Below are 13123 nucleotides of genomic sequence, written 5' to 3' on the forward strand. Positions count from 1 at the left end.
GGCCTCTAAACCTTCAAGCTGCATACTGGACCCTATTCCAACTAAACTACTGAACGAGCTGCTTCCTGTGCTTGGCCCTCCTATGTTGAATATAATAAACGGCTCCCTATCCACCAGATGTGTACCAAACTCACTAAAAGTGGCCATAATAAAGCCTCTCTTGAAAAAGCCAAACCTTGACCCAGAAAATATTAAAAACTATTGGCCTTATAGAATCTCCCATTCCTCTCAAAAATGTTAGAAAAAGCTGTTGCGCAGCAACTCACTGCCTTCCTGAAGACAAACAATGTATATGAAACACATCAGTCTGGTTTTAGACCCCATCATAGCACTGAGACTGCACTCGTGAAGGTGGTAAATTACCTTTTAATGGCGTCAGACCAAGGCTCTACATCTGTCCTCGTGCTCCTAGACCTTAGTGCTGCTTTTGATACCATCGATCACCACATTCTTTTGGAGACATTGGAAACCCAAATTGGTCTACACGGACAAGTTCTGGCCTGGGTTAGATCTTATCTGTCGATGGTGGGTCTTCTGACAAATCAACTGTACATTTCGGTGTTCCTCAAGGTTCCGTTTAAGGAAACAATGTTAACTTTCACTGCTTTGCAGACGACTCAGCTGTACATATCGATGAAACATGGTGAAGCCCAAAACTTACCCACCCTGGAAGCCTGTGTTTCAGACATAAGGATGTGGACGGCGACAAAAAAGTTTTACTTTTAAACTCGGACAAAACAGAGATGCTAGTTCTCGGTCCCAAGAAACAAAGAGATCTTCTGTTGGATCTGACAATTAATCTTGATGGTTGTACAGTCATCTCAAATAAAAATGTGAAGGACCTCGGCGTTACTCTGGACCCTAATCTCTCTTTTGACGAACATATCAAGAATATTTCAAGGACAGCTTTTTTCCATCTTCGATACATAGCAAAAATGCGAAACTTTGTCCAAAAATGATGCAGAAAAATTAATCCATGCTTTTGTCACATCTAGATTAGACTACTGCAATGCTCTACTTTCTGGCTACCCGGATAAAGCACTAAATAAACTTCAGTTAGTGCTAAACACGGCTGCTAGAATCTTGACTAGAACCAAAAAATGGGATTCTCTGCCTCTAACCCTATTACAGCGGCTGCATCACTGGCTTACTGGTGCTCTTCCATGCATCACTTGAGTGGGTTGAGTCATTGACGTGATCTTCCTGTCCGGGTTGGCGCCCCCCTCGTGTTCGTGCAGATCTTTGTGGGCTATACTTGGCGTTGTCTCAGGATGGTAAGTTGGTGGTTGAAGATATCCCTCTAGTGGTGTGGGGGCTGTGCTTTGGCAAAGTGGGTGGGGTTATATCCTGCCTGTTTGGCCCTGTCCGGGGGTATCGTCGGACAGGGCCAAGGTGTCTCCCAACCCCAACTGTCTCAGCCTCCAGTATTTATGCTGCAATAGTTTGTGTCGGGGGGCTAAGGTCAGTCTGTTATATCTGGAGTATTTCTCCTGTCTCATCCGGTGTCCTGTGTGAATTTAAGTATGCTCCCTCTAATTTTTTCTCTCTCTCTCTCTCTCTCTCTCTCTCTCTCTCTCTCTCTCTCTCTCCCTCTCCCTCTCCCTCTCCCTCCCTCCCTCTCCCTCCCTCTCCCTCTCCCTCTTCTCGTTTGAGAGAATTTGGCAATACGTCCAACCGGCCTTACAACCGCAGACCACGTGTATGACATTATGTGGGTGAGCAGATTGCTGATGTCAACGTTGTGAACAGAGTACCCCATGGCGGCGGTGCGGTTGTGGTTTGGGCAGGCATAACGAACACAATTGCATTTTATTGATGGCAATTTGAATGACAAACTCGAGGCCCATTGTTGTGCCATTCATCCGCCGCCATCACGTCATGTTTCAGCATGATAATACACGGCCCCATGTCGCAAGGATCTGTACACAATTCCTGGAAGCTTAAAATGTCCAAGTTCTTCCACAGCCTGCATACTCACCAGACATGTTGCCCATTGAGCATGTTTGGGATGCTCTGGATCAACCTGTGTACTTTGGACGGTATCAATACACAGCAGTCACTGCAAAGATACAGGTGTCCTTCCCAATCAGTTGCCTGAGAGGAAGGAAACAGCTCAGAGATTTCACCATGAGGCCAACGGTGACTATAAAACAGTTACAGAGTATAATGGGTGTGATAGAAGAAACTATAGATGGATCAACAACATTGTAGTTTCTCCACAATACTAACCTTAATTGACAATGAAGAGAAGGAAGCCTGTAGAGAATAAAACAATATTCCAAAACATGCATCCTGTTTGCAACAAGGCACTAAAGTAATACAGAAAAAAAAGTGGCAAACTAATTAACTTTGTCATGAATAGAAAGCGTTATGTTTGAGGAAAATCCAATACTATACCAAGTACCACTCCACATGTTCAAGCATAGTGGTGGCTGCATCATCTTATGGGTATGCTTGTCATTGTGAGGATTGGACCCTTTTTTTACATTTTCACCTAAAATGACATACCCAAATCTAACTGCCTGTAGGTCAGGACCTGAAGCAAGGATATGCATATTCTTGATACCATTTCAAAGGAAACACTTTGAAGTTTGTGGAAATGTTAAATTAATGTAGGCGAATATAACACATTAGATCTGGTAAAAGATAATACATCTTTGAAATGCAAGAGAAAAACCATAATGTATTATTCCAGCCCAGGCACAATTTAGATTTTGGACACTAGATGGCAGCAGTATATGTGCCAAGTTTTAGACTGATCCAATGAACTATTGTATTTCTGTTCAAAATGTTGTATTAAGACTGCCCAAATGTGCCTAATTGTTTTTTTAAATACATTTTCAAGTTCATAACTGTGCACTCTCCTCAAACAATAGTATGGTATTATTTCACTGTAATAGCTACAGTAAATTGGACAGTGTAGTTAGATTAACAATAATTCTGCCAATATCAGATATGTCTACGCCCTAATCACATTAGCCTACATTAGCTCAACTGTCCCGCAGGCAGGACATCAATCCTTTATAACTGAGCTAAGCACAGGCAAAATCCTAGAGGAAAATCTGGTTCAGTCTGCGTTCCACAAGACCTTGGGAGATGAATTCACCTTTCAGCAGGACAATAACCTAAAAACAAGGCCAAATCTACACTGGAGTTGCTTACCAATAAGACAGTGACTGTTCCGGAGTGGCCGAGTTAAAGTTTTGACTTAAATCTACTTGAAAATCTATGGCAAGACCTGAAAACCAATTTGACAGAGCTTGAAGAATTTTGAAGAGAATATAGGTAAATGTTGCACAATCCAGGTGTAGAAAGCTCTTAGGGACTCACTCAGAAAGACTCAGCTGTAGTCAGTGCCAAAGGTGCTTCTAAAAAGTATTGACTCAGGGGTGCCAACAACTTACGCAAATTAGATTTCTATATTTAATTTTCAATACATTTGCCAAAATAAATGTAAAATATTTTTTCCTTGTCATCATGAGGTATTATGTTTAGATGGTAGAAAAAAAAATCCTCACCTATTTTGAATGACAACAAAATGTGGAATAGGTCAAGGGGGTATGAATACTTTCTGAATGTACTGTAGGCTGCGACTAGCTGGAGGAGCAGCACTCTGGGCGGTTTGGAAGGAGAGCGCCTTGGCGGGGTGTAGCTGGTAGCCTGCGGCGGGGGGAGCAGGTAGCCTGCGGGTAGCCGATTGGCAGGTCATTTAGTAGACCATATGGTACGGCGCTTGGTAGGCCTCCTGGTAGGATGCTTTATTGGCCACTTGGTAGGCCGGGGTGGCTGCTTGGTATGCTGCTACACTCCCCCCATTGTGTTACCATCCCAGGTTTTGGCACCATGAAAAATAGCTTAAAGTCTGATTCGGCCAGGTGGGAGTAAACACAACGGGTAGGTCTTCAAGAAAACAGGGAGATGGTAGCCTTTGGATATTTTAAAACAGGCTTGGTTTTTATGGCTTCATTTATGGGTAAGTGTTCCATGCTGGTTTGGTTTGAAAGGGGCTAGTTATCGCAGGTGGGGATATTTAAAGAGGTAGTCCCGCCTCTTTCAGGTGGACGTGATTTGGTTGATTACATTGACTGAGGTGTGTGGCGACCAATAAGTAGCAGACTCCCCTCCAGGTAGGAGGGATTTTGTACACAAAGGCTGCGTTGAGACAGGCAGCCCAATTATGATATTTTTTGCATTAATTGGTCTTTTAAACAATCAAATATTTTCACATCAGGAGGCGAAAGAGGTGTCACAGTCTGTCCTTTTGAATCAGTCTTTACCTGCCAAAGTCATGTTACGATATATCAGTTATCCTGTTAGAGCTTTTGTGCCGAATCCACTGCAGTGTTTCAGGTGCCACATTTATGGTCATGTCACACCAGTGTGTAGGAGGGAGATTCCAAGATGTGGGAAGTGTGCAGGAGGGCATGGGACAGAGGATTGTGTAGATTCTGTGGAAAAAGTTGTGTGTGCAACTGTAGGGGTGCCCATGTTGCTAGGGATCGGAAGTGTCCGGTGCGAGAGAGGCAGGTTGAGGTGGCCAGAGTCAGAGTAGTGTAGAAGGTGTCATACGCTGAGGCTGTGAAGAAAGTAGAGGAGGATGGGTCAAGGTTGAGGGATCCTGGCAGGATCCCTGTGAGTAGTAGATCTGTGCCAGCAAAGAGGGATATGCCAACAAGTGATATATACTTCAGTAACAAAAAATAGATGTTCTGGTGGCAGCTGCAGAGAAATATTTGGTTGTATGAGATTTGACTTCAGAAGAGTTACAGTGTGTGTTGAGTGGCGGTGTCCTGTCCTCTCAGGCCGTTGGCATGGTGTAGGAGCAGATAGGGTCAAAGTAGTGGAATGGGCTAGTGGGTTTTTAATGAGTGTAGGGTTAGTTGAAGGGTGTTTTTATTTTATTTAGTATTTTCTATCACAAAGTATAATGGATTTATACTATAGTCCAGTTGGGGGCGGTAAGGCAACATATTGGATGCCAACTGCCGTTAAACCCCACCGAAGAGGAGGGGATGCGAGGAGTATGCAATTAAGATTCTTCCTTACACAGGCACACACTTACTCTGTCGATAAGGCTGGACATGGCTGGCGTTAGACCTCACTTGATACTCTGAAAAAGGATACCAAAAGAGTATATAAATAGGTGACAAAATACAGACCAGTCTTTGGTAAAGTAAAGGCAGTCAACTTACCAAAGCCCATATCAAACATGGGATCTGCCTCACAAACACCAGTAACCAGCAGAGTGTGTTAATCTAAACAGGCCTGTCCTACTCCAGATCAGCTGTAAGCAAGTGGGTCGGATCTGCTAGCTAAAACAGCAGGAATACCACTCTCTTCCGGGTGGTGGCATTCTTTCTCACATGGTCAATCAGGAGAACATGGCCTTTTCTCAATTGCATACTCCTCACGCCCTCCCTCTTCCTCAAAACCCATTGGAAGAGAAGATCAGAGGGGAGGGACCTCTGGATTTCTCATCCAATGGGTTTTGAGGAGGTGGCAAGATTCTCCATATGTGTGAGGAAAGAGATGCACCCAGAGTTGTGGCTGGCTCTGGATACCTTCTAAAAAGGTACCCTACAAACCACCCAAAACCACATGATTTTATTAACAAAAATTAGACCATTGTTTTTTCACATGTATCTACTTAGTCTTAACCCTATTGTCTATGGAAGTTACATGTACACCGAGGAGCAAAAATGCATCAAGGGTTAAATACAAAAAGGAATTGCCAATTATATCCTCACAATGACAGCTGTTCGTGTCACATCTTGTGTGCAGATTACAGATATTCAAAACAGAGAACCTCATGGGTATTTTCATGCCTAAGACTAGTCATTTTCAAGACAGAAGCCAATTCCAAAATGGAAGCTTTTGAAACAGAATGTTATGGAGTTTGAGAGTTCAGTTTTTCACTAGCATATAACCACTTCTACAATAGCAGGTGTCAAAACGTAGTGAGTGGTGACAAATGTGGGACCAAGTGAATTTCTGTTTATTACAGTTCAGAACGGCTGTGTCAGATGTAGCTAAGTTTAGAATGCACACTTATAGAACTGCCATTGACAAATTACAAACAGAAAAGGAAACTATAGACAAACAAAATATTTTTGCTATTTTTTTAATCAAAAATACTTGACATCCTCCTGTGAATGAACTCAAGCGTAGCCTCACACAAAAATTAACAAATACATTTTACATACACTCCACTTTCAAAAGCATATAGTTTACTAAGAAGTGAATACAAGATGCAAAGTTCACAAACACAGATGGATTCACAGGAAGTAGTACACATAAAAAAAGGAGATCTGTCATTAACGTGGGTTGATAATACACACTCACATTTAGTCCATTAGGGCTGTGTTGGGTTACTCAGGGCTAAGAGTTTAACTAGAACGACAGGGGGGTGTCCAGTGAGAAAGGACGTAAGAATACAACAGACATCTCAATCACAGGTGTTTTCTGTGGCGTCAGGACTGCATAACAGCTCCACTGCTCCCTTCTATTGACCAGAAAGATTGATCATCTCACTTATGGTGAGGTTAAAACTATCTGGATGGTATATTTACAGTAGATTTCTTTCTCCATGCACAGTAGATTGGAACTCTATCCAAAATCTCAACACTTCTTCAGACAAACTGACAATCAGGAGCCATGTTACTGAATCCCCAACCAATGCAGGATAGCAAATCTTTCCCCTTGCATTTAGACCGCGCAGTAGGGTCGGTTCACACATTAACCCTTGAAATTCTGTGCATGTTTCAGCTGAAATGACCAGCTGTGCATCTACAGACTAAGCATGCTCATCTAAGAACAGTTGGTTGGTTGCTTTTCAGGTGATGTGTTTTGTGCTTTAGTTGTCCCACCTACTCTTTTTGCGTTTTGGTGGATCTGGGACTGCAAAGCCGTCTTCCTCTCGGTCTCCTCTCCCCTCAGCTCTGTCCCCCCTTCCTTCACTCCCTGCCCTGTCTCCACTCTCCCTGTCACCTCTGCAATCGTCTCGCTCTCTGTCCCTTCTACTTCCGTCTCCATTACGACTATCGCCATGGCGCCCGCTGCTGCCATGGCGATCCTTGTCCCCGTATCTGTCGCGGTCTGCGTGGCGGTCCCGCTCCCCATGGCGGTCCCGCTCTCCCCCGCCACTGTGCCGCTCGCTCCTGTCTCTCCTGTCACGATAGTGGCCATCTCCATGGCGACTCCTGTCATCACCATGTCTGTCACGGGGCCCTTCCCTGGGTGAGGGTGGGGTGGCATACACCTGAGGAGCAGTGGCCTGGCTGTCTGACACAGAGCTCAGGGAGCCGGCGCTGGTGAAGCCTGCCATCTTGGTGCCCATGCCGAGGGCTGCTGGAGGGGCCATGGCTAAGGAGGGGGGCACACGAGGCCGGTCTGGGCCCTCAGGGGCCCCAGTGGGGACAGAGCTAAGACTTCCAGCGCTGGTCCAGCCTGAAGAGCTACTGGACTTTGTGGTGAGTTTAGGAACCATGCCGGACGCCGCCACAAAGTGGTTTTTATACTGAGACTGGGGAAAAATAGACAACAATTAAAGAGGGACTTCAAGACGTACAGAAATAATTAATGAGAAAAATAGATAATTTAAAGCTAACAGAATAGATAGTGAGTGACAGTTTAGTTACCTGGAAGGCTGATTTCATTGCTGACATGCGGTCACCCATGGCTCCGGTAGGCTTGCTGTAGCCCTCATAGTTACCCATGGCAGCACCACCACTACGCTCCTGGAGAAAAAACTAACTGTCAACAATCACCAAGAGTTACACTATTATGCCACTGATCTACCAAAAACATAAAACACTACAAATAACACAATTAATGTTACAAATAGACATGGCCAACTCACAGAACTTTCAGCTCCCAATCCTGGCCTCTCTCTGTAGCCCAGACCACCTCCTCCAATGTTTAGCTTCTTCCCTTTGCCGCCCTTGAAGCGTGATTTCCTGAACCAGGGATTCTGAGAGGAATACATCAAAGGAGGTCAGTAAAGACATCATATAAAATGGATCTTTCCATAGCCGTCCTCATGGGTCAGTCAGGGACATGTAGAATGTCTTACCTGCATTGCCAAGTCCATCAGTTCCTTAGAGACGCTTTGATTGGCTCCCTCCAGGTTACGCACAAGGTCTCCTGCAAATGATGTGTCTTTACTGGTGAGAAGGGTGTAGGCAACACCCTTTTCTCCAGCACGACCTGTTCGGCCAATGCGGTGTGTGTGTGTGTCGATGTCCCGAGCCACATCATAGTTCACTACTGTGCGTATTGAAGGGATATCCAGACCACGGGCTAGGGAGGAAATCACAAAGAAGGAGTGAATGATAGAATGACAAGTACATACGAGCACTGGAATTCAGGCAAAAACAATCAAATCATTGTCAGTGTCTGTGTAATCATACACAGATCTCTGATGATTGGAATGTTGTGCCACATTCATTCCCCACCCCCTCGTCTGCAGCCCACCCCCACCTCACCTGCCACGTCGGTGGCCACCAGCACGGGCAGACTCTTCTTCTTGAAGTCAGCGATGACCTTGTTCCTCTCACTCTGGTCCATGTCTCCGTGCAGCAGGCCCAGGCTGTGGCCCTCCTGGGTCAGGTTGGTGGCCAGCTCTTCACAGTTGGCCTTCTTGGTGACAAAGATAAGTACAGAGCCAGAGGAGGTGAACTCCACCAGGCGGCGGGTCAGCCAGCCCCACTTCTCCACCCCACTGGGCATGATCTCCACTACCTGGGTCACATCCTCATTGGCCTGGGGAGGAAGGATGGAGGATTGAAGAGCATCAGATGACTAAACTCCAGAAAATGTTCTGCCGCCAGCTGGTTGACTGTTCTGGCAATGTAGAACTTTAAATAAATGGTAGAAGTTGCAATCAGATGGTGTGAGAAGAGCCACGGGTCTTACCTCCCCGATGTCTCCCTGCACCACACGGATGGGGTCCACCAGGATATCTCTAGCCAGCCTCTCAATCTTCTTACGGAAGGTGGCGCTGAATAGAAGAGCTGTGAGGACAGGAGTAAAGTTAAGGTTCATAGGATGAGGTTGTCTTATCTAAAGCCTCTAACAAGTGTACATGCACACATACACACACTTACTCTGTCGATCAGGTCGGACATGGCTGGCAATGGATCTCACTTGATACTCTGAAAAAAAGTTTCCAAAAGTATATGATATAAATAGGTGTCAAACCAACTTCAGTGAACAATCTTCTGGGCCTAGTGGTCATTGGGAAAAAAATAAAGATGGGAAAGCCAACTTACCAAAGCCCATATCAAACATTCTATCTGCCTCATCAAACACCAGGTATGTCACTCTCTGTAGAGAGGTGGCCTTCTTTTTCACATGGTCAATCAGACGACCCTGTGTGAACAACAACATACACAACCCAATAAGTGAAATGACCTCGGGTTTATTTTCCTCTAATACATTAAGACTAAACACAGTCTACCACAGTGATTGTCAACTAGAGCTCTTACCGGGGTGCACACAACTATCTCTGCCCCCTCCTGAAGAGCCTTGGCCTGCTCCCACATGCTGCCTCCTCCATACACCGCCACCGAGCGCAGGGAGTAGGCTTTCCCAAAACGCTTACACTCCGCGTGGATCTAGGGAGCACAACCATCATTTTCAGGGGCCCAATCAACATTTTGTCATGGAAATGTTTTGTTCCTGATCCATCTCTCCCTGGCTGTCTTACCTGCTGACAGAGCTCCCTGGTGGGGCACACGATGACTGCGATGGGCCCCTCTCCAGTCTCCAGTTCCTTCTGGTCCATGATGTGAACTAGCATAGGCCAGATGAAGGCTGCAGTCTTGCCACTACCAGTTTTCGCAATGCCAATCATGTCACGTCCACTCAGGGCAATGGGAACTCCCTACAGGACAGATGTGGAAGAAAATACAGGTGAGGCCTATTTGCTACTAAAGGAATATATAAGTACCAAAAAGAAAGACCTAGGAAACAAGCTGCTTAGGTACCTGGCACTGAATAGGTGTTGGCTGAGTGTACTCCGACTTGCGGATTATGTGCATCAGCTGCTCGTCAAACCCAAAGTGGGCGAAGCTGGTGGAGAGTTTAGGAGGGGCGGCACCAGACACCTGCCAAAGTCAATGAAGCAAAATAAATAGACAAGAGGCTTTCGGTTAAAGACACAATGGGATCATACAACAGTTGTCTGTAAGTGGTATGTTGGCTAGGATTGTGTGGTTGGGTTTAGATGTGGTTGTATGTGTGCGTGTCCTTCTCCGGACACTTACCCGCAGGTTGAGTTTGTGTCTCAGCTCAAACACCTCTGTGCCTGTCAGGCTGAGAAGCTCCTCATGCTCGTTGTAGAAGTTCCTCTCAAAAGGTGGGTAGTCAATCTATAAAGGGGATGACATAAATGTAGGACCTCAGTCACTAAAATAAAATGAAAAACTCCACTTGACAAGATAACATATGACTTATTGCATCTTGGCTCAGATAGGTGCAGTATGCAGCTGTTACCTCAGAGTGGTCCATCGGGGGCAGGGGCATGATGATCTTCTTAGTGGTGGGGGCAATGGGATTCCCATCACTGTCGTAGTCTATGTTCTCATCCTCATCCTCTGCAGTCAGCCCAGCTGTGGGATTCTCTGCCATGTAGCGGAAGTAAGCTTCCTGCACAGAGCACAGCCGCATGAGTCAACCAGAGTCAGCTTAAACGCCTAATGTAGCACACATTCATGCAGGCACTCTTACCACTCTCATAACCGGGGGATATACATTCAAATACAGTCAACGGCAAAATGCTCTGATGATCGCCCATATCGATGTCGGAGTCTAAGCCATGTTATGTTCACTCAGTTTAAACCAGTCTTTGCGTTATTCGGGCTGAAATTGATCAGTGTCAGATTTTATAACCCCCCCCCTACACAAAGTAGTAAGAACGGCAACAGTTAATAGTAAACATTCATTACAGTATGGCATATTTGAAAAGAGATGATAAACTATTAATCAACATGCTTAGTTTAGGCATGAGTATATTTAAAGAATATATAGAATTGACACCACAAGTATGCATGTAGATATCCAAGTAGGATAGGGTGAAGGATTCAACCTGCAATTGGGTTTGTTAGCATAGTGTGAGAGAGCGAGAGAGAAAAAGAGAGAAAAAAAGAGTGAGATGTGGAAGGTGGTGAGACTTGGCCATAGATGGGTCGGGAGGGGAGGTTGGGGTCTGGAGGCTCTCTGATCAGTAGTAAATTAGGAACGTTGGATGGATCACTTACTTGTTCATCTTCCTCTTCAATGTCATCACGTATACCCCTGTAAAAACAAGCGGAGAAAAAAAAACTTCCCTGCGACTCGTTTGTTCACCCATGATTCCCCACAACCTGTCTAATGTCACGCTTATCCCCTCCCTACAAAGTCGCCATGCAAGGCAGGCTTGATTAGTTACCTACAGTATGGACCAACTGGGGAAATGTAAGGTAATTGAATGGCAAGACAGATTATTTCAAATGAGACATATCTTTGCTCCACAGTGGTGAATGATTGCAGTTGAAGTGGGAACTTTATATCTACAGTATCTTAATAACACGCTAGAGTTTTGGGATGAGAATAGATTAATCATTTGGACACTTGACTAATTACCATGGAAATACGTGCAAATCAATACACAGGTGCATGGGAAGAATGTACTACACCTGCCTGCCTGGTGGCCTTGAATAGAGCCTTTGCTAATAATATTTTTGCTTATATTATTGACAAGGTCATTTTGAAGGCCCTAAGCTTAAGGGGTAGAAATTGAAGGGATCTTACTTTTCAACCTTCTTTTCCTTCTCTTTTTCCTCCAGTTTCTTCATGTCTTTAGCTGCTTGGTCCTAAAGCAGACAAGAGGGTGAACAATATACCCCTCTGCAATATTTCCCAAAAGCTCTGTGACAATAAACCCTGATTTTAAACAGACGAACTACGGAGAAAATGTGTATCTTCCTACATGATCCAGGTCTAAGAGGGGAATCCTTGACTCACCTCCACTTGGGCCATGAAGGCATCCAGAGGATCATCCTCACTGTCTGAGCCCCCTCCAGACTGGAATTGTTGCCGTGTGGGGGAGTTCTCAGCTGGGATATATGGCAAATCTGTGATGCTTGACTCCTCTTCATCATCTTCAAAATACCTGGAAATGAGTTAGGAAAGTTATCACCAGTCAAATGTCATTGAAATCAATGTAATACATCCTGCATAACTGGTTGATCATACAGCATACGAAGCACACCAAACCTAAAGGAAAGATAAGTCTATACTCACGCATTCTCTTCATCAAAATTTGCTCTTTTTGTTCCTATCTTGTAGAATGCAGGGAGTTGCTGGTTATTGCCATAACCTCCAGCTGTCCCTGCGCCTCCGAAGGACGTGTGGGATTTCTGAGGCACGCGCAGTTCTTCTTTCTTTCCTCCTCCACCACCACCACCACCACCACCACCAAGGGAAAATCCTCCAAACCCGAACCCTCGCTTACCACTTGGGCCACCCTTGCTCCAGTTCATAGCTGTCCTACAGAAGTAAGGGGAAAATAAAGATAATCACATTTGGTATTTGACTGTGTACATTGCTGTTGCATTCCAGTCCATTCATCGCAGGCCTTGTGTGTCACCCACAAACGTCTGCTAAATGCTAATCATCTCGTAAATCAATGTCTGTGGGATGTCAAAGATTATCTGTGGCTTCTGGCAAATGAAGATATCAAATATTGCATTAATCTGTGTCTAGCTAATGTTTGGATCTCATTAATTGGCTAAATTAAACTAGCTAACGTTAGCATGCTACGCTTCTCTAGGGCCGCAGCAGCACGGCGAAGAAGTGGGTGTGTGACAAATGATTGACTGAGCAAATATGGCTTGTCAAAGGATATTTGCAAAAGCAGTTAAATCTAGTATACGTTATACACTATAAACTAACCTCCTGGTTTCATGATCTGTTTATTTACCTGTTTTCACCACCAAGAAAGATCTGTTTACCACTGCCAAATCTCACAGCGCGACTCGAAAGTGTTTTGCGTCATTACCGTGTGTAGACGTAGATTACGCGCGACGGATTGCTTCTCACAACAACCAACCAATCAACGCAAACATGTGACATTAGTTACCGC

At 44.9% G+C, this 13123-nt stretch overlaps 1 protein-coding gene across 2 annotated transcripts; it reads right to left on the reverse strand.

Moving 5' to 3' along the window:
• Positions 1–5977: 5977 nt before the first annotated feature.
• LOC115203838 (ATP-dependent RNA helicase DDX42) lies at positions 5978–13065 on the reverse strand. Of its 2 annotated transcripts, XM_029768873.1 has the most exons (18): positions 12962–13065; positions 12283–12528; positions 12004–12151; positions 11791–11852; positions 11259–11295; positions 10495–10647; positions 10266–10370; positions 9987–10106; positions 9707–9883; positions 9486–9614; positions 9270–9369; positions 9105–9152; positions 8914–9011; positions 8484–8760; positions 8072–8298; positions 7859–7969; positions 7638–7736; positions 5978–7522 (listed from the first exon to the last, which is right to left on the reverse strand). In XM_029768873.1, exons 2-18 carry the CDS (start codon positions 12519–12521, stop codon positions 6854–6856), a joined length of 2799 nt encoding a protein of 932 aa, XP_029624733.1. In that variant the 5' UTR covers positions 12522–12528; positions 12962–13065; the 3' UTR covers positions 5978–6853. The 2 variants fall into 2 exon arrangements, with proteins under 2 accessions (XP_029624733.1, XP_029624739.1); XM_029768879.1 differs by lacking the exons at positions 11259–11295; positions 12004–12151; positions 12283–12528; positions 12962–13065 and having other exon boundaries at positions 11791–11993.
• Positions 13066–13123: the final 58 nt, after the last annotated feature.

The sequence above is a fragment of the Salmo trutta genome, chromosome 1 (genome assembly GCF_901001165.1).
Source record: "Salmo trutta chromosome 1, fSalTru1.1, whole genome shotgun sequence".
Classification (NCBI taxonomy): Eukaryota; Metazoa; Chordata; class Actinopteri; order Salmoniformes; family Salmonidae; genus Salmo; species Salmo trutta.